Source organism: Ursus maritimus, unplaced genomic scaffold (genome assembly GCF_017311325.1).
Source record: "Ursus maritimus isolate PB19 unplaced genomic scaffold, ASM1731132v1 scaffold_6, whole genome shotgun sequence".
Classification (NCBI taxonomy): Eukaryota; Metazoa; Chordata; class Mammalia; order Carnivora; family Ursidae; genus Ursus; species Ursus maritimus.
The window spans coordinates 84,439,555-84,462,264 of record NW_024426774.1 but is presented as its reverse complement, the minus strand read 5'-3'; the positions used below and the strand labels follow the sequence as shown (position 1 = coordinate 84,462,264).

Genomic DNA, 22,710 nt, shown 5'->3' with positions numbered 1-22,710 from the left:
TAATCTCCTCCAGTCCCATCTATGTTGCTCCAACTGTTGTGAAATTGTTCTTTTCGATGGCTGAGTAATATTCCATTGTATATATGGAGCACATATTCTTAATCCATTTGTCTGTTGAAAGGCATCTCAGCTCCCTCCACGATTTAGCTATTGTGGACAATGCTGCTATGAACACTGGGGTGCATATGGCCCTTCTCTTCACTATATCTGTATCTTTGGGGTCAATACCCAGTAGTGCAATTGCTGGGTCATACGGTAGTTCTATTTTTAACTTTTTGAGGGACCTCCACACTGTTTTCCAAAGTGGCATTACCAACTTGCATTCATACCAACAGTGTAAGAGGGTTGCCCTTTCTCCACATCTTCTCCAACATTTGTTGTTTCCCGTCTTGTCAATTTTTGCGATTCTTTTTTTATTAATATTTATTATATTATGTTCGTCACCATATAGTACACCCCTAGCTTTTGATGTAAAGTTCGATGATTCATTAGTTGCGTATAACACCCAGTGCACCATGCAAAACATGCCCTCCTTAATACCCATCACCAGCCTAACCCATTCCCCCACCCACGTGGCATAAGGTGGTATCTCAAGGTGGTTTTGATTTGAATTTCCCTGACGGCTAATGATTTTGAACATTTTTTGTCTGTTAGCCATTTGTATGTCTTCATTGGAAAAGTGTCTGTTCATATCTTCTGCCCATTTTTTGATTTGATTATTTGTTTCCCATGTACTGAGTTCGAGAAGTTCTTTGTAGATCTTGGATACTAAACTTTTATCTGTAGTGTCATTTGCAAATATCTTCTCCCATTCCATGGGCCGCCTCTTAGTTTTCTTGACTGTTTCCTTGGCTGTGCAGAAGCTTTTTATCTTGATGAAGTCCCACAAGTTCATTTTATCTTTTGTTTCTCTTGCCTTTGGAGATGTGTCATGAAAAAAGTTGCTGTGGCCGATGTCAAATGGGTTACAGCCTTTGTTCTCTAGAATTTTGATGGATTCCTGTCTCACATCGAGGTCTTTCATCCATTTGGAGTTTATCTTTGTATACGGTGTGACAGAGTGGTCAAGTTTCATTCTTTTGCATATAGCTCTCCAATTTTCCCAGCACCATTTACTGAAGAGACCGTCTTTTTTCCACTGGATGTTTTTTCCTGCTTTGTCAAAGATTAGTTGCCCAAAGAGCCGAGGGTCCATTTCTGGGTTCTCTATTTTGTTTCATTGGTCTATGTGTCTGTTTTTGTGCCAGTACCATGCTGTCTTTGTGATCACAGCTTTGTAATGTAGCTTGAAATCCAGCAAAATGATGCCCCTAGCTTTGTTTTTCCTTTTCAACAGTTCCTTGGTGATTCGGGGCCTTTTCTGGTTCCACAAGAAATTTAAGGGCTGTTTGTTCCAGTTCTTTAAAAAATGTCATGGTATTTTGATCGGGATGGCACTAAAAGTGTAGATTGCTCTGGGTAGCATAGACATTTTAACTATGTTTATTCTTCTGATCCATGAGCATGGAATATTTTTTCATCTTTTTGTGTCTTCAATGTCTTTCAAGAGTGATTGGTAATTTCTAGAATATAGGTCCTTTACGTCTCTGGTTAAGTTAATACCGAGATAACATATGATTTTTGGTGCTATTGTAAATGGGATGGATTCCTGAGCACTGATTTTGTATCCCGCCACATTACTGAATTGCTCTATAACTTCTAGTAGTTTGGGGGTGGAGTCTTTTGGGTTTTCCATATAGAGTATCTTGTCATTTGCGAAGAGAGATAGTCTGACTTCTTCTTTGCCGATTTGGATACCTTTTATCCCTTTTTGTTGTCCGACTGCTGCTGCAAGGACTTCTAGTACTATGTTGAATGATAATGGCGAGAGTGGGAATCCTTGTCGTGTTCCTGATCTTAAGGGAAAGGCTTCTAGCTTTTCCCCATTGAGAATGATATTTGCGGTAGGCTTTTCATAGATAGTTTTTACGAAATTGAGGAATGTACCCTCTACCCCTACACTCTGAAGGGTTTTAGTCAGGAAAGGATGCTGTATTTTGTCAAATGCTTTTTCTGCATCAATTGAGAGGATCATATGGTTCTTGCCTCTTTTCTTGTTGATATGATCTATCACGATATGATCTATCGATTTGCAAATGTTAAACCACCCTTGCATCCCAGGGATGAATCCCACTTGGTCATGATGGATAATCCTTTTCATGTACTGCTGGATCCTATTAGCTAGGATCTTGTTGAGAATTTTGGCGTCCATATTCATCAGGGATATCGGTCTGTAATTCTCCTTTTTGATGGGGTCTTTGCCTGGTTTGGGGATCAAGGTAATACTGGCCTCATAGAATGAGTTTGGTAGTTTTCCTTCTGTTTCTGTTTTTTGAAACAGCTTCAGGAGAATAGGTATTATTTCTTCTTTGAATGTTTGGTAGAATTCCAATGTTTGGGGGAATCCGTCAGGCCCTGGACTCTTGTGTTTGGGGAGGTTTTTGATCACTGCTTCAATCTCTTCATAATTAATCGGTCTGTTTAAATAATCAATTTCTTCCTGTTTCAATCTAGGTAGTTTGTAGGTTTCCAGGAAGGCATCAATCTCTTCCAGGTTGTTTAATTTATTGGCATAAAGCTGTTGATAAAAGTTTCTAATGATCTTTCCTATTTTATCGGTGTTGGAAAAAACCCTGATTTTTAAAAAACCAATCATATTTTATTGTGAAACCCTTCCAAAGTGGAGCCATTAAAGGCAAGCCAAGACAAGGATGCTATCTACTATTATCTCTACTATCTACCTTATTCTGGAAGGACTATGTAAAGCAATAGAAAAATCCTGTCTTTTATATATATCAAGTTGTAAAATTGATGAGAAAATGGAATAAAATGTTTAACACTGAAAAGCAGACAACATTTTCATTAATTCTAAATAACTAAAACAAAAGGAAAACATTTAATTATCAGAACTGATGATTTCACTGAACTGTCCAGTTGTTAAAAATATAAAAATCTTCCAAATACTATCACTATCCAATTTTAGAGAATGCAAAAAAAATCATAGTCTTAATACCAAAAAAATTTCCAAACCTAGTAAAATAAATGAAAAAGGAAACATGCAAAATACACATGTATAAAATTATAAACTTCATTTAAGAACATGAAAAACTAATTATATAAAAGGAGGGATGGGAAAACTTATTATAAAAATACCAATTCTTAATCAATCTAGAAATTAAATGCAGTAACAATAAAATATAAAAAGCCTTTTAAAAATTAAATTGAGCATCTTAGACAATTAAAAATTTCTTGTAAGAATAACCAGAAATTTCCCTGCCTGTGCATATTAATCATATATTAAAGTCAAAATTAATCAGAACACTGAGGTAGTTGTACAGGAACATAGAGATCAATGGAACAGAGTAATGACTACAGAAATAGATGCCACCTCATAAATACATTTCATATACAATATATATTTCACATACAGTTCAAATCAATGGGTAAAACAGTAGTTGCTCCACAAGGACAACTTGTTTACCATTTAAAAAATTAAAGTGTATCTCTACTGTATTCTTTACACCAAACTCTATCATAGATGAATTAAATATTTCAAAGATAACCATAAAAAAATAAAAAGCCTAGAAACATAAAAAATACAAAGTTAAAGATTTTGCAAATGTTGGGGCAAGAGAAGTGTATTTTGCGGTGGTATGATGCAGTGGTAGAAATAAAAGAAAGTATATGAGTTTACATAAAAATGTAAAACTTTTATATAACATAGAATACTACTATGGAATCTCCAGGCACAGTGAACAAACAAAAAATAATCTCGAAAAAGAACAAAGTTGAAGGTCTCACACTTCCTGATTTCAAACTGCTACAAAGCTACAGTAATTAAAATAGTATGGTATTCGCATAGAGAGAGAGAGATACAGACCAATGGAATAGAGAGAGCCCAGATATAAGACCTCACATACATGATGAAATGATGTTTGTCAAGAGTGCCAATATCACTCAATGGGTAAAAAGATGGTAGCTTCAATAAATGGTGCTGGGAAAACTGGATATCCACATGTGAAAAATGAAGTTAGACCCTTACCCTGTACCAGAGACAAAAAACTGAAAACTAAAAATGAAGCAAAGACTTCAATATAACTAAAACTAAACTAATATCTAGGAGCATTACTTGGCTTATGGCCCTTTTATTCCCATCTTCAAATCTAGCAAGCACGGGCTGAGTCTCTGACCTGTTTTTCTGCTCCTTTGGTGAAAAGCTTACAGGATTACTAGGCCCACCCAGACAATCCTGGTCAATCTCTAGTGGAAAGTCAGCTGATTAACAGCCGTAATTCACTTCTGCCACAGAACATAACATATGGGGATTACGATAAAAATTTTGAAGCCCATTATTCTGCCAAGCAGAAAAGGCATTTAGAAGAAACATTTTAGGTAAGGATGAAAACTGGAAATAATTCTCTAAAATGGAATCCTGGCCAATATTTAATAATTATGAAATTATTTCTAAAAACATTAAACCAAACAACTTTAGATGTCTACTCTTCAAAGTTTTAATATTATTTCCTATAGAACATAATTGTCAACCTCTAATGACCACATATACTAACTAGAAATCATGAGTACCAATAACCAAATTAATGTAACTTAAGAAAATGGTCACTTTTTTTGTTAATGAGAAGCCCCTTGCAAATAGATTTTTTATATCTTCATGACAAAAAACAAAATTATTTTAGTGGAATTTGAATCCTAAAATGATGTGTTTTCAGGAATTGTTCATATCACTGATCATCTGCCTATCTAGTATAAAATTACTTGTGCCATTTTTAGAGCAAGTTCTTTTTTTTTTTTTTTTTAAGATTTTATTTATTTATTTGACAGAGAAAGAGACAGCCAGCGAGAGGGAACACAAGCAGGGGGAGTGGGAGAGGAAGAAGCAGGCTCATAGCGGAGGAGCCTGATGTGGGGCTCGATCCCATAACGCCGGGATCACACCCTGAGCCGAAGGCAGACGCTTAACCGCTGTGCCACCCAGGCGCCCCTAGAGCAAGTTCTTAACTTCTGGTCTCTATTTTTAAAAAGAAATTCCCATTATAAGAAAAATATAAGTATGAATTAATTTTAATTAAGTCTGGAATGAATCTTTTTAAAACTACTGGTATGGTCAATTTTCTATCAAAAATACTTTCAGTATTTTTTTCTCTTGTAACACATACAACAGGCTTACAGTTTTAATCTTCATGAGTCATATATATCAAACCAAAAAACAAACCTTTATACACTTCTCCTGAATATCATTTCTCTGAGAAGCAAATCTGAGTAGCGGCTTTTCACCATCCATTCCAGATTCTTCACTTTTTATTTTACTAAGGTGATGATCTGAAATCCAGTCCATGAAGACAGTTAAAAGTTCATAAACTTGTGCATTAAGTGGTACCTACAGGTAAAAAATTAAATCAAGCATTTATTTCCATTCACAACTTCATAAAATTTCAAGAGCAAGCTTTAAATTTGGGGATTAAAGAATAATTTACCTGAAGGTCACTAATATATGTACTGAATGAAAAAGCATCCCCCAAAAAAGGAAATTCCCAATCAAACATCTCCAATTAACATGAGAAGTATGTTAAATAATGGCTGAGAGGAGAGAAAACCCATCGTAAAAAGGAAATTGAGGAACGGCTGGGCGGCTCAGTCAGTTGGGCATCCGACTCTTGATCTCAGCTTAGGTCTTGTTCCTCAGGGTCGTGAGTTCAAGCCCTGCACTAGGCTCCATGCAGAGCATGGAGCCTACTGAAAAAAAAAAGAAAGAAAGAAAAGAAAAGAAAAGAAAAGAAAAGAAAAGAAAAGAAAAGAAAAGAAAGAAAGAAAGAAAGAAAACTGAGGGGCACCTGGGTGGTTCAGTCCATTAAGTGTCTGGCTTTAGCTCAGGTCATGATCCTAGGGCCCTGGGATGAAGTCCTGGATCAGGCTCCCTGCTCAGCGAAAAGCCTGCTTCTCCTTCTGCCTGCCACACCCCCTGTTTATGCTCTTTCTGTTTCTCTCTAACAAATTATATTTATATTAATTATATACATATATATAATATATATAAAATTATAACAAATATTTTAATTAAAAAAAGGAAATTGAAAGAACTGAACCTTACTACCAAAAAATAAAATTCTTTATCCAAGTTTCATAACATAGAAAAGGTTTTACTTTTCTGGCCTTAACTCAGGAGCATAAACCTAACACTAACCATAAAACTAAAATAACCATGGAACTAAAAGATTTGAACAAGTGTAAAGGTTTAGAAAGTTAAACAACTTCTACCATGGAAATTCGTATTTTCTTCTTGCCAAAAAAAGTCATTTCCTTCTTTTTCTTTCTTTTTTTTTTTTTTTTAAAGATTTTATTTATTTATTTGACAGAGAGAGAGACAGCCAGCGAGAGAGGGAACACAGGCAGGGGGAGTGGAAGAGGAAGAAGCAGGCTCATAGCAGAGGAGCCTGATGTGGGGCTCGATCCCATAACGCCGGGATCACGCCCTGAGCCGAAGGCAGACGCTTAACCGCTATGCCACCCAGGCGCCCCCATTTCCTTCTTTTTCTTTATGTTATAACATTCTATAAACAGAATAAAAAGTCATAAACATGTATAAATTCAATTACACTGATTTTAGTATCCCTTCAAATAACTTTTAGTCAATTTCATTCTACATTTATCACATCTACCTTAAACAGGGAACTATGCTAGACTTAGGTTCTAAGAAATCTGAAGACAGAACTACAAAAGCAAATAAGCAAAAAGGTAACATTAAAAGAAAGCAATCCACAAAATCAAAATGAGATGATTAAAAACAGAGTTGTATTATTCTAAACAAGGATAATTTTTTAAATTTTTAATTTAAATTAAATTCACATATACTATTAGTTTCAGAGGTAGAATTCAGTGATTCATCAGTTGTACACAACACCTAGTTGTATACACCCAGTTACTTCAAGTGCCCTTCTTAATGCCATCACCCAGTTACTCCATTCCCCCACCCACCTCCTCTCCAGCAACCCTCAGTTTGTTCTCTATAGTTACAAGTCTTCTACCGTTTGCCTCCGTCTCTGTTTTCCTCTTATTTTACTTTCCTTCCCTTCCCCTATGTTCATCTGTTCCATTTCTTAAATTCTACCTATGAGTGAAATCATATGGTATCTGTCTTCCTCTGACTTTACTTATTTTGCTTAGCATAATACCCTCTAGTTCCACCCACATCATTGCACATGGCAAGATTTCATTCTTTTTGATGTCAGAGTAATATTCCATTGCATATATATACCACCTCTTCTTTATTCATTCATATGTTGACGGACATTTGGGCTCTTTCCATAGTTTGCCTATTGTGGACATGCTGCTGTAAACATTGGGGTGCATGTGCCCCTTCAGATCACTATTTTTGCATCCTTTGGATAAATACCTAATATTGCAATTGCTGCATCATAGGATAGCTCTATTTTTAACTTTTTGAGGAAACTCCATACTGTTTTCCAGAGTGGCTGCACCAGCTTGCTTTCCCACCAGTAGTGTAAGAGGGTTCCCCTTTCTCTGTATCCTCACCAACATCCATTATTTCCTGAGTTGTTCATTTTAGCCCTTCTGACTGGCGTGAGGTGGTGTCTTATTGTGGTTTTGATTTGTATTTCCCTGATGCCCAGTGATGTTGAGCCATTTTTCATGTGTCTGATGGCCATTTGTATGACTTCTTTGGAGAAATGTCTGTTCATGTCTTCTGCCCATTTCTTGACTTGATTATTTGTGTTTTGGGTGTTGCGTTTGATAAGTTCTTTCTAGATTTGGACAGTAGCCCTTTATCTGATATGCCATTTGCAGATATCTTCTCCCATTCTGTCAGTTGTCTTTTGGTTTTGTTGACTATTTCCTTTGCTGTGCAAAAATTCCAATAGTTCATTTTTCCTTTGTTTCCCTTGCCTCTGGAGACGTGTCTAGCAAGAAGTTGCTGCGGCCAAGGTCTAAGAGGTTACCACCTGTGTTCTCCTCCAGAATTTTGATGGATTCCTGTCTCACATTTAGGTCTTTCATCCATTTTGAGTTTATTTTGTGTATGGTGTAAGAAAGTGGTCCAGTTTCATTCTTCTGCATGTGGCTGTCCAATTTTCCCAACGCCATTTGTTGAAGAGACTGTGTTTTTTCCATTGGCTATCCTTTCCTGCTTTGTTGAAGATTAGCTGACCAGAGAGTTGAGGGTCCATTTCTGGGTTCTCTATTCTGTTCCATTGATCTATGCATCTGTTTTTATGCCAGTATCATACTGTCTTGATATTTGCAACTTTGTAATGTAGCTTGAAGTCTGGAATTGTGATGCCTCCAGCTTTGGTTTTCTTTTTCCACATTCCTTTGGCCATTCAGGGTTTTCTTCTGGTTCCATACAAATTGTAGGATTGTTCTGAACAGAGGTAATTTTAACCTGTTTTCTTCAAATAGAAACTTTAGATGATAACTTTAATCATCTTAAGTACTAAGTATAAAAGCATCTCCTTTAACAAAACATGTAAGGTGTATGACAGGAAGAAGGTGAGGGTAGTGAAATATTTTCATTTTCAAACACAAAAAAATTTCTGTACATGTGTGTTACCTGGCAGAGGCAGTGGCAGGCCAAAGCTGGCCCTATTTGTACAAGAAAGCACAGGTCCAAGCCAGGAGAGGAGGTAAACCTTGGGCTTGGAGCCCTCAGAAAAGATGTGCAGGTTGGTGTTGAAGCCCTTGCTGTGGTCCCCTCCACCCACCTGGAAGGAGAACCTGAGGGCCTGGACTGGCATGATGGTGTGGATGTGGTTACTCTCCCTGTACATAGCCTCTACCTCCTGGTATCAGAACACCTTGACACAGTCTGCCCATTCTCAGTGAAGTGCTCTGAGAACCTGCTCTCACACTACAAGTAGCCTGAGGTGAGTAGATGCAGAGAGACTAACAGGAAGTCCAAGGTCCTCTGGTTGTTAAAGGAGGAAAGCAGGTTGGCTACTGAGGTATGCTTCTCCATCTGCTCAATCAGGTCTGTAAATGTGGTGTGGAAATCTTCAAACTGCGAACTCAGTGAAGCTCTGGGACACCAGGTCCTCTTTAATCTTGGCAGACACCGGCTTGAATTGCTAAAACTCCTTGCCTACATCCAGCAGCACCTCCAGGTGTGAGCATCCAAAAGCTCAAAAGAAGGAGTTCACATAAAGTCTGGTCTTGCAGATATATAAGAACTTTTGGTGAACGTGCTCAATCTTCTGTTTACGGGTATAATCCTCAGCATACTTCCTGTACAGGATGGAGAGCTTCAACAGCTCCAAGAACAAAAGGTTCTGCACAGCAATCTTTTGTTGAATTTGGTCCTGCTGAGCCATGATATCTTTACCATAGACCAGCCAGATAGTTTAAACCTTCAGAGTCACACTGCCCAATGGTGGCTCCTGATTTTGCTACTAAGATTCCTCCACAACTATCTTTAAATGATGCCATATTCCCACTTTATGAAAAGAACTAGAGGATTTATCAAAATTATTAACAGCCCACAGTGAGAGATCACTAATCACCCACTGAAAAGGTCAAAATGAAAAAGTGAAAACACCAAACGTTTGCATAGTTGTGGAGTTACCACAACATTCAAACATTGCTAGTAGGAGTATAAAATGGTATAACTGCTTGGGAAACCAGCAGTTTCACAAAAAGTCAAATATCTATGACCCAGAAATTCCAGTACTGGTTTTATTTCCAAGGGGAATGAAAACATCTGTCCATTAAAAGCCTGTACACAAGCATTCTTAGCAGCTTTATTCATAACAGACAAAAAGTAGAAATAGCCCAGGTGTCTATTAAAGAAGAATGGATAAATAAATTGTGATATATTCATACAGTGGAATACTCCTGAGCAATACAGAGGAACAAACTACTAACACAACCAATGTTATGATGAGCAAAATAAGCCTTAACCAAATGAGTGCACACCTACTGACTGAAGTTCTAAAACAGGCAAAATTCATTTATGGTGATAGAAATCAGATTAACAGCTACTTCTTGCAGGGAAGAACTAAGAAGGGACATAAGGGAACTTTCTAAGGTGATGGAAATGTTCTATATCTAGTTGCAGGTTACATGAGTATAGGTTACATGAGTAAAAAAATCCTTAGGAAAAAATAAATAAATAAAGGCCATTCAGGCATGGATTGCAGTCTTGACAGAAAACATTAAAAGCTTGGTATCTTAAAAGACAATGAATAATAAAGCTCCTGTTAAGCTTAAGGTCTGTGCCTGAAACACTGCTGACATATTTTGTTTTGCTTTTATAAATAAAAGCATATTAGAAATATTATATAGATATTTCTCTGTAAAGGAATTATTATGGTGATCCTTTCATACCAAAATGATGTTTACCAAAAACAGATTCAAGAACAAAGAGAAAATGTCTTTGTTTCCTATTGGAGAAATTTTCAGTCATATCATACCTTGTGAGTTTTTGAGACTGGTACTTTTTCTTGTTTTAAACTTTTCATTTCATTAGCAGCATGAGAATTTCCTTTCAATCTCTGTATTGTCATAAATTCATACTTCCTCTGCAACAGCACATATCCATGAATTAAAACACAATTGTATTAAAGGTGAGAAAATCCAAAGGCAATCATTTAAAATTCACTTGTGTCAAAACAGCAGGCAACTTACCTGTAAATTATCTAAACGAGCTTGAACTCTCTTAGCCTGAATCTCCATCTTCTTGTTTTCTTCACTTACTTCATTTAACTAAAGAGAGAAAACATTAAATATTTCAATATAAAACGTAAGCTGATTTCATACTAAAGGTTTTGCAAATATCTTATCTAGTCTGTATTACCAACATAACAAAACAGAGGTAGCATTCATAATTTACAAAGATCACCGCTTATGCTAATTAGACTTATCATGGAAATAATTTTGAAATGTATAGTTAATCACTATGATACACACCTGAAACTAAGAGATTATTGTACATCAATTATACTTCAATAAAGAAATAAAAATTTTAATTAAAAAAATGATAGTTAAAATCATTTGTCCTAAAGTACTTACAGTATCTAAGTTTACTTCATTCTATAAAAATTTTGCAAGGCCCCTGACATCTTACAAGTATGTGTTTTAATGGGAAATTTCTTTTAATCGAACTTTTTATGTATGTACATAAAAGTGTACAAATCATTAAGCATGCAGTGTAATTAATTATTGAAATTGGATTAAATATATAAATTTGGGAAGAACTGACATGTTTACAAATATTGAGTCTTCATATCTATGAACATAACAGAGCCTTCAATTTACTTAGGTCTTATTTATTTTAATAATGTTTTGTACTTTTCAGTATATGTGTTACATACATCTTTCTTTTAAATTTATTCCTGAATAGCTAATGCTTTTTGATGCTATTATCAGTGATATCTGTCAATAAATGACATTATCTGATTACTGCTGGTATATAAAAATACATTTGATTTCTGTATATTGAACTTATATCCAAAGATTCTCCTACATTAGCTTTATTCTACTAACTTGTCTGTATATTCGTTTGGATACCTGTGTATACAGTTACATAACCATGTTATCACTAGATAATTCTTATTTCTTCCTTTCTGATCCTTATTTTCTATTTTTTTTTTCCCCTATCGCACCAACTAGGATTCTCAGTACTGTGTTTAGTAGAAACAGCAACAGTGAGTACCCTTGCTTTCTTCTGATTTCAGAGGGAAAACACTTCAATAACTAAAATATGATTTTGTTGTTTTTTTGTAGATATTTTATCAAAATTAAGTTTTCTTTTATTACTATTATCATGAGTTAGTGTTGAATTTTATTATCAATAGAAATAATACGATTTTTTCTTTTATCAGATAACATGTTCCTTTTCAAATGATAAACCATGATTTTCAAATGATAAACCATAATTTCCAAATGATAAACTTTGTATTCCTGTATTAAATCCACTTAGTTATATTATTTTTATGTATTGCCAGATTCAATGTGCTAATACCTAAATTTTTTGCATCTATATTCATGCAACCAGTTTGAATTTTTCTTTTAACAATCTTACACATTTAGTTTCAAGGTTATGCTGGCCTCACACAACAAGAAGGAGAGTTTTTCTCTCTTTTTCTATTTATATTTAATGTATGTAATGTTTCCTCCTTAAAAGATAGTCATAAGGGGTGCCTGCATGGCTCAGTCGGTTAAGCATCTGCTTTTGGTTCAGGTCATGATCCCTGGGTCCTGGGATCGAGGCCCACATCGGGCTTCCTGCACAGTGGGAGTCTGCTTCTCCTTCTCGCTCTCTCTCTCTTCTCCTCCCTTTCTCTCAGTCAAATAAATAAATAAAATCTTAAATAAAAAAAAAAAGATAGTCATAAGTCTTGCTGCTCCTTCTCTGAAGGTAAAGTGTCTTATTTTTCTCTGATCACTTTTAAATTTTTATCTTTATCTAATGTTTTCAGCAGTCTTAAAACAATGTTCCTATGTATGGTTTTCCTCAACATTTATTCTGTTTAGGCTTAACATAATTTTTTGAATCTGTAAGTTGGCATATTGCTTTTACAAGTTTTGGATAATACATGGCCATTTCTCTTCATATATTTTGATTCTACCCTATGATCTCTTTTGAACTCTCATGTTAAAAATTGTAACTAAACATCTCTCTTTTATAAATTTGTTTATTCTTCCTCCAATGTTTTTATTTCAAAACTTTTTAGGAAATGATCTTCCAGTTCATTAATCCTGTCTTCAGCTGTATCTCATGTGCTATTAAACCCATTCACTGGAGTTCTGAAATTCAATTAGTATATTTTTTAGTTTTGGAATTTCATTTTAATTCCTTTTTATAAATTTTGTTTCTCTAATGAAGTTCTCAATCTTTTTTTTTTCTACTTTCTTAAACGTATTAATCATTGTTTTAAAGTCAGTGCCTACTAACTCTAATACCTGGATCACTGCCAGGCATATTCTATATTGAGTTATGTGATTCTGTCTTTTTATAATTTTTATTTAAGTTTTAGTTAGTTAACATACAGTGCAATATTGGTTTCATGAAGAGAATTCAGAGATTCATGCGATTCTATCTTTTAATGTAATGATTAATTTTGTATAGAACGACAAAGAAAATTTATAAATTTTGTACACAATTATTTTCGTTAAGAGAGGGCTCATTCTTTCCTTTGCTAGAAACTCAAAATGGGAACTGATCACCTTACTCTAAACAGGAACTGAGATCAGTTAAGACCATAATTCAGCTTAAGGAGGGTTCTATATATCTCTAATTTGCCTCCTCCTAGGGTACAACCCCGATCCTTTCAACTGAGAGCCTATGGTATTCACAGGGACTCTCTACCCTGATAAGTCCTGAATATTAATCCTTGACTCCTCAGTGTGGCAAGACTTAATGGGAACTGTTTTATTATTATCATTATTGTTATTATTGCAGACTTATTTATGTCCAATGCTACCATAAATTAATTACTATGCAAGTCAGTCACAGAAATAACTTACCATTTTATTTAGCAATTTTGAAACACAGTTAAGCTTTGAACCATGCTGGGGTGATGGTCACCAACCCCTGGGCAATTAAAAAATTCACATAAAACTTTTGACGCCCCAAAACACTTTACTAGTAGCTTACTGTGACAAGGGGCCTTAATGATGACATAAATAGTCAATTAACACATATTTTTATGTTATATGTATCATACACAATGTTCTTATAATAAAGTAAGCTAGAGAAAACAAAATGTTATTAGGAGAATCGTAAGGAGAGACATTCCAAGATGGTGGAGGAATCGGAGACCTTACTTTTGTCTGGTCCCAGGAATTCAGCTAGAGAGCTATCACATCATTCTGAACTCCTATGAACTGAACCGGAGCTCTAAAAGAATCCAATTTTACAAATAGAAAAGCGACCACTTTCTGCAAGGTAGGAGGTGTGGAGAAGTGAATCCTAGGCGATATACTGGAAGATAAACCGCGAGAGTAGGGAGCAGTGGAAAGCCGGCTACCAGAAAGTAATATAGCAGTGGAGTGCAAAATCAGAACCTTTAGAAGTCTGCTCTGGCATTGGACGTCCCTGCCTGAAAGGTACTCAGGTGGCCAAGCAGGGAGGAATCCTGGGTTGGACAGTGTGTTCTCAGGATCCCAGGGGTCACAGAAGGAATGGGGGACCTGAGTGCAGCAGAGTTCCAGCATTGGAGTGGGAAACCGGGCTTCAATCAGCGAGCCCAGAAGTGGGCTTTCACAACAGTGCTGTTATAAACCACAAATCGCAGAACGGCTGGGCAACCGCTCTCTGAGCAGGGCACCAGCAAGTGGCAGAACCACAGCAAGACCACCCTCCCTCACCAGAAGGAATGGTGCAGTAGGAGTCTGAAGGGTTTAGAGACTTGAAGAAGAGTCACATGCCTAAAACAGAAATGCTCAGTCATGGGCTAGGTGAGCACGAAGTGCAGACGGAGACGAGGGACGCAGGAACGATTGACTGTTTCTCCCCAATGGCACACTGAGCAGTGGGGGGCGAGAACTTTCAGCTCTGGGGCTGGAGATTGGGGGGCTGCTATTTCCATTCTCAACCTCTAAAACAGCTCAAAAAGCCTTCAGGGAACAAAAGACACAGAGAGCAATCTGGGGCCCATTACGTAGCCTGACCCCTGGCATGGGGCGGTGCAGTTCCTCCTGGGGCAAAAACACCTGAGAATCAGCGCAACAGGACCTCCCCCAGAAGATCAGGAAGAATATCCAGCTAAGACCAAGTTTACCAATCACAAAGAACTGCAAAACTCCATGGGGTGACTGGGTGGCTAAGTCGTTAAGCGTCGGTCTTTGGCTCAGGTCATGATCCCAGAGTCCTGGGATCGAACCCCACATCAGGCTCCCTTCTCAGCAGGAAGCCTGCCTTTCCCTCTCCCACTCTCCCTGTTTGTGTTTCCTCTCTCACTGCCTCTCTGTCAAATAAATAAAACTCTTAAAAAAAAACACAAAAAACTGCAGCGCTAGGGGAAAACAGTATATGGAAGTTATGGGTTTTTTTCTCATGATTTAGTCTTCCAAATTTAATATTTCTTTTCCCCTTCCTTTTCAACCAATTATTTATTTTGTCAACTTTTTTTAAGTCGCTGATAATTTTCATTTTTATAGTTACATTCTATCCTTTCATTGTATTTAATTTTATTTTTGTATATACGTAAGTGTTTCTTTTTTTACAATTGTGGGATCTAGGCTTTTTTTTTAAGATTTTACTTATTTATTTGTCAGAGAGAGAGAGAAAGGGAGAGAGGGAGCATAAGCAGGGGGAGCAGCAAGCAGAGGGAAAAGCAAGCTCCCTGCTGAGCAAGGAGCCTGATGGGGGACTTGAATCGAGGACCCGATGGCCTGAGCCGAAGGCAGATGTTTAACCACCTGAGCCACCTAGGTGTCCCGGGATCTAGTTTTAAACAAACGGAGCAAAGTACACATAGGATCCAATGTATTGTTCTGTTCTGTTCACCTGTTTGATTATATTCTCTCTCTCTCTTATTTATTTATTTATTTATTTATTTATTTATTTATTTATGGTTTCAGGGCTCTCCTGATTTGCTTAGTGTATATTTATCTGGGGTCACTGTTGCCATTTAAGTACTTTGTTCTCTCATTCATCTATTCTTCTCTGGACAGAATAACAAGATGGGAGGAGGGGAGCTGGCGGAGGAGAAGGGGACCCTATTTCAACAGTCGCCCTGAATCGAGATGAATATCTACCAGACCACCCTGAACACCCACAAAATCAGCCTGAAATGTAAGAAGATTCATCTGGATCTCTACAAACAGAACATCTCCGGTGCTGGGTATCAGGTATGAAGCGGGGAGCTGAGAGTCTGCACGCATATGTCGGAAGATAAACAAAAGGGGGGGGAAGCCACCGAGCTCGTGCGCCGGTAAGGCAGAAGCCTCCCATGCTGGGGAGCAGACCGGACTCTCAGTCCAATAGCCATAGGGAAACCAGACTGAAACCAGTGCACGGGAGTGTGCTTGTGAACCAGGAGCAGCCAGCAGTTTTAGAAAGACAAAGGGCAGAGACATGCTGGCCCTGGGAGCGAGGACTGGGAGGCAGCTGTGGGGTGCACAACCTGGGACGTTGTAGGTTTTTAGCAGCACAAACAGAAATGGAGTCAGAATGGCCTGGAGAACTCAATGAAGAGCAGACTGCGATCTCTCTGTTCGGAGACAGAGACCTGGATACAGTCACTGCTGCTCTGACTCTCAAAAGAGACACTGAAAGCTGCCAGGGAAAGCCACCAGAGAACAAAAGCATGGAAAAACCAGTTCTCACTGTGCCCATCCCTCCCCCTCCACGGGGGACAGGGCAACTCTACCCAAACAGGGTTGCCTGAGTATCAGTGGGGTAGGCCCCTCTCCCAGAAGGCAGGCTGAAAAAACAAGCAGCCCACATCCCTAAGGTCCCTATAAAACAAGCGCATCTTGCTTGGGTCCTGGTCAATAATCCGGGCTCTATACCTCCCTGCAACCATACCTCACCAGAATGACGAAGAGGGGGAATCCCCAACAAAGGAAAGAAACAGAGACTGTGACCTCTGCCACAGAACTAATGGATATGGATATACCCAAGATGTCAGAGATGGATTTCAGAGTAACAATTATCAAGATGATGTATAGGCTTGAAAAAATATTAACGAAAATATAGAATCTCTAAGGGCTAAAACGAGAACGAATCTGGCAGAAATTAAGAATTCTATGAATGAAATCCAGTCTAAACTGGATGCTCTAAGGGCCAGGGTAAATAAGGCATAAGAACGAATTAGTGAGTTAGGGGATGAGATGATAGAAAAGAAGGAAAGAGAAGAAAATGGGTAAAGAAACTCCATTTTCAAGAAAAAAGGCTACAGGAGATTACTGACTCAATGAAACGTTCCAGTATCAGAATCATCTGCATCCCAGAGGGGGTGCAGAAAGAGAGAGGTCTAGAAGAGATATGTGAGCAAACTGTAGCTGAGAACTTCCCTAATCTGGCGAAGGAAACAAGCATTCGTGTCCAAGAGGCAGAGAGACCCTCCAATATCAACGAGAACAGACCAACACCATGACATATAACAGTACAATTTGCAAATCTTAGCTTCAAGATAAAATCTTGAAAGCAGTAAGGGGGAAGAGATTCCTCACCAACAGAGGGAAGAACATCAGAATAACATCAGACCTGTCTACAGAGACCTGGCAAGCCAGAAAAAGCTGGCAAGACATATTCAGAGCACTAAGTGAGAAGAACATGCAGCCAAGGATTCTTTATCCAGCAAGACTGTCATTCAGAATGGATAGATAGACAAGGAGCTTCCAAGACCAGCAGAAACTGAAAGAATATGTAACCACCAACCCAGCCCTACAAGAAATATTAAGGGGGATTCTATAAGAGTAGAAAGATGCCAAGAGTGATACAGAACAGAAATTTACAGAGACAATCTATAGAAACAAGGACTTCACAAGGCAGCATGACATCATTAAAATCATCTCTCTCAATAATCACTCTCAATGTGAATGGCTTAAATGCTCCCATAAAACGCCACAGGGTCACAGAATGGATAAAAAGCATGACCCATCCATATGCTGTCTACAAGAGACTCGTTTTGAACCTAAAGATACATCCAGACTGAAAGTGAAGGGATGGAGAACCATTTTTCATGCCAACAGACCTCAAAAGAAAGCTGGGGTAGCAATTCTCATATCAGACAAAGTAGATTTTAAGCTAAAGACTGTAGTTAGAGATACAGAAGGACACTATATTATTTTTGAAGGGTGTATCCACCAAGAGGATCTAACAATTATAAGTATCTATGCCCCCAACAGGGGGACCAGCTAACTACACAAGCCAATTCTTAATCAGAATAAAGAGACATAAAGATAATAATATATTAATAGTAGGGGACCTCAAGACTCCACACTCAGCAATAGATAGATCACCTAAGCAGAAAATCAACAAAGAAACAAGAGCTTTGAATGACACACTGGACCAGATGGACCTCAGAGATATATACAGAACACTACACCCTAGAACAACAGCGTACTCATTCTTTTCGAATATACATGGAACTTTCTCTAGAATAGACCATATACTGGGTCACAAAACAGGTCTCAACCGATACCAGAAGTCTGAGATTATTCCCTGCATTTAATCAGACCACAATGCTTTGAAACTGGAACTCAATCACAAGGAAAAATCTGGAAGAAACTCAAACACTTGGAACCTAAGAACCATCCTGCTTAAGAATGATTGGGTAAACCAGGAAATTAAAGAAGAACTTAAACAATTTATGGAAACCAACGAGAATGAAAACACATTGGTCCAAAACCTATGGGACACTGCAAAGGCGGTCCTAATGGGAAACTACATAGCCATCCTAGCCTCACTCAAAAGAACAGAACAATCTAAAATACAGTCCTTATACTCTCACCTTAAACAGATGGAGATGGAACAGAAGAACAGGCCTAAGCCACGCACGAAAAGACATCTGATTAAGATTAGAGCAGAGATCAATGAATTAGAAACCAGGAGCACAGTAGAGCAGATCAACAAAACTAGAAGCTGGTTCTCTGAAAGAATTAATAAGATCGATAAGCCACTGGCCAGACTTATTCAAAAGAATAGAGAAAGGACCCAAATTAATAAAATTATGAATGAAAGGGGAGAGATGACGACTAACACCAAGGAAATAGAAACAATCATTAGAAACTATTATCAACAACTATATGCCAATAAATTAAACAACCTGGAAGAGATGGATGCCTTCCTGGAAACCTATAAACTACCAAGACTGAAACAGGAAGAAACTGATTATCTAAATAGACCGATTAACTGTAAAGAGATTAAATTAGTGATCAAAAACCTCCCAAAAAACAAGAGTCCAGGGCCTGATGGATTCCCTGGGGTATTCTACCAAACATTCAAAGAAGAAATAACACCTGTTCTCCTGGAGCTGTTTCAAAAACAATATTAGAATAACTGAGATTACAGATGAAGAGGAAAGGGGGGGCAGAAGGTATACTTGAGCAAATTATACCTGAGAACTTCCCTGATCTGGGGAAGGAAACAGGCATTCAATTCCAGGAGGCATAGAGAAACCCCCTCAAAATCATTAAAAATAGGTCAACACCCCGAAATATAGTGAAGCTTGCAAATCTCAGAGACAAAGAGAAAATCCTGAAAGCAGCTCAGGACAAGAGGTTGGTAACCTACAAGGGAGAAACATTAGATTAGCAGCAGACCTATCCAGAGACCTCGCAGGCCAGAAAGGACTGGCAAGACATATCCAGGGTGCTAAATGAGAAAAATACCAGCCCAGAATACTTTACCAGCAAGGCTGTCATTCAAAATAGGAGATAAAAAGCTTCTAGAACAAACAGAAACTAAAAGAATCTGTGATCACTAAACCAGCCCTGCAAGAAATATTAAAGGGGATCCTTTAAGACTGTCCAAAAGTAACAGACCAGAAAGGAACAAGACAGTATACAAAAAACAGTGACTGTACAGGTAATACAATAGCAATAAATTCAAATTTTTCAATAGTTATTCTGAATGTAAAAGGGCCAAATGCCCCAATCAAAAGACACAGGGTATCAGATTGGACAAAAAAGCAAGACCAGGGAGAATGAGTGGCTCAGTCGGTTGAGAATCTGCCTTCGGCTCAGGTCATGATCCCAGGACCCCGGGATCAAGCCCCACTTTGGGCTCCCTGCTCAGTGGGGTGCTACTTCTCCTTCTTCTCCTGCCTACCACTCCCCTACTTGTGCTCTGTCAAATAAATAAAATCTTTAAAAAAATCTTTAAAAAGCAAGACCCATCGATATGCTGTCTGCAAGAGGCTCATTTCAGACCCAAAGACACCTCCAGATTGAAAATGAGGGGGTGAAGAACGATTTATTATGCTAATGGACATCAAAAGAAAGGTGGGGTAGGAATCCTTATATTGGACAAATTAGATTTTAAAACAAAGACTGTAATAAAAGTTTAAGAGGGACACTGTATCATAATTAAAGGGCCTACCCAACAAGAAGATCTAACAATTGCAAATATTTATGCTGCTAACTTGGGAACAGCCAAATATATAAACCAATTAATAACGAAATTAAAGAAACACATTGATAATAATATAATAATAGTGGGGACTTTAACACTTCACTCACTGCAATGGACAGATCATTTAAGCAGAAGATCAACAAGGAAACAAGGGCTTTGAATGACACGCTGGACCAGATGAACTTCACAGATATACTCAGATCATTCCATCCTAGAGCAACAGAATAAACACTCTTCTCTCAAATGCACATGGAACATTTTCCAGAACAGATCATATCCGGGGTCACAAATCAGGTCTCAACCAGTACAAAAAGACTGGGATTATTTCCTGCATATTTTCAGACCACAATGCTGTGAAACTGGAACTCAATCAAAAGAGGAAATTTGGAAAGAACTCGAATACATGGAAGTTAAAGAGCATCCTACTAAAGAATGAATGGGTCAACCAGGAAATTAAAGAAGAATTAAAATTCATGGAAACAAACGAAAATGAAAACACAACTATTCAAAACCTTCGGGAGGCAGCAAAGGTGGTCCTAAGAGGGAAAATGCAAGACATTCTCAAGAAACAACAAAAGTCTCAAATACACAACCTAAACATACACCTAAAGGAGCTAGAGAAAGAACAGCAAAGAAACCCTAAATGCAGCAGGAGAAGTGAATTAATAATGATTAGAGCAGAAATCAATGAAATAGAAACCAAAAGAACACTAGAACAGATCAATGAAACTAGGAGCTGATAATTTGAAAGAATCAGTAAGAGTGACAAACCCCTGACCAAACTCATCAAAAAGAAAAGTAAAGGACCCAAATAAATAAGATAATGAATGAGGAGAGATCACAACCAACACCAAAGAAATACAAACAGGTATAAGAACATATTGTGAGCAACTATATGCCAACAAATTAAATGAAATGGATGCATTCCTAGAAATGTACCAACGCTGAACCAGGAAGAAATAGAAAACCTGAACAGACCCATAACCAGCAAGGAAATTGAAGCAGTAATCAAAAATCACCCCAAAAACAAGAGTTCAGGGCCAGATGGCTTCCCAGGGATAGTCTATCAAACATTTAAAGAAAAATTAATACCTATTCTTCTGAAGCTGCTTCAAAAAATAGAAATGGAAGGAAAACTTCTAAACTCTTTCTATGAGGCCAGCATTACCTTGATCCCCAAACCAGACCCCACGAAAAAGAATTACAGACCAATATCCCTGATGAACATGGATGCCAAAATTCTCACCAAGATAACAGCCAATAGGATCCAATTGTATTAAAAGGATTATTCACCAGGACCAGGTGGGATTTATTCCTGGGCTACAAGGGTGGTTCAGCATCTGCAACTCAATCAATGGGATACACTATATTAATAAAAGAAAGGACAAGAACCATACGATCCTCTCAACAGATGCAGAAAAAGCATTTGAAAAACTACAGCATCCTCTCTTGATTAAAACTCTCCACAGTGTATGGATAGAAGGAACATACCTCAATATTATAAAAGCCATCTACAAAAGCCCACAGCCAATATCATTCTCAATGGGGAAAAACAGAGCTTTTCTCCTCAGGTCAGGAACATGGCACGGATGTCTACTATCACCACTGTTGTTCAACACAGTATTAGAAGTCCTAGCCTCAGCAATCAGACAACAAAAAGAAATAAAACGCATCTAAATTGGCAAAGAAGAAGTCAAACTCTTACTCTTCGCAGATGACATAACACTCTATGTGGAAAACCCAAAGACTCCACACCAAGATTGTTAGAACTTATACAGGAATTCAGCAATGTGGCAGGATATAAGCTCAATGTACAGAAGTCAGCTGCATTTCTATACACTAACAATGAGACAGAAGAAAGAGAAATTAAGGAGTCAATCCCATTTACAATTGCACCAAAAACGATAAGATACCTAGGAATAAATCTAACCAAAGAAGCAAAGGATCTGTACTCAGAAAACTACCAGAACAATCATGAAAGAAATTGAGGACAACATAAATGGAAAAATGTTCTATGCTCATGGACTGGAAGAAAAAATATTGTTAAAATGTCTATGCTACCTAGAGAAATCTATACATTCAATGCAATCCCTATCAAAATACCATCAACTTTTTTCACAGAGCTGGAAGAAATAATCCTACAATTTGTATAGAGCCAGAAGAAAACCCTGAATGGCCAAAGGAATGTGGAAAAAGAAAACCAAAGCTGGAGGCATCACAAGTCCAGACTTCAAGCTACATTACAAAGTTGCAAATATCAAGACAGTATGATACTGGCATAAAAACAGATGCATAGATCAATGGAACAGAATAGAGAACCCAGAAATGGACCCTCAACTCTCTGGTCAGCTAATCTTCAACAAAGCAGGAAAGGATAGCCAATGGAAAAAACACAGTCTCTTCAACAAATGGCGTTGGGAAAATTGGACAGCCACATGCAGAAGAATGAAACTGGACCACTTTCTTACACCATACACAAAATAAACTCAAAATGGATGAAAGACCTAAATGTGAGACAGGAATCCATCAAAATTCTGGAGGAGAACACAGGTGGTAACCTCTTAGACCTTGGCCGCAGCAACTTCTTGCTAGACACGTCTCCAGAGGCAAGGGAAACA

General features: G+C 37.7%; 1 protein-coding gene and 1 pseudogene across 7 annotated transcripts in view; both read right to left on the bottom strand.

Annotated features, from left to right (window-relative positions):
* CCDC138 (coiled-coil domain containing 138) overlaps nt 1–22,710 on the bottom strand; it is a 162,476-nt gene that overhangs the window by 96,689 nt on the left and 43,077 nt on the right. For all 7 annotated transcript variants that reach the window (XM_040623684.1, XM_040623677.1, XM_040623678.1 and 4 more), the window contains exons 8-10: nt 10,693–10,770; nt 10,479–10,586; nt 5,270–5,434 (exon numbers count right to left, since the gene is read on the bottom strand). In XM_040623684.1, the coding sequence (XP_040479618.1) occupies nt 5,270–5,434; nt 10,479–10,586; nt 10,693–10,770 (351 nt within the window). The remainder of the gene's footprint in view (nt 1–5,269; nt 5,435–10,478; nt 10,587–10,692; nt 10,771–22,710) is intronic.
* LOC103670650 lies at nt 8,589–9,380 on the bottom strand (annotated as a pseudogene).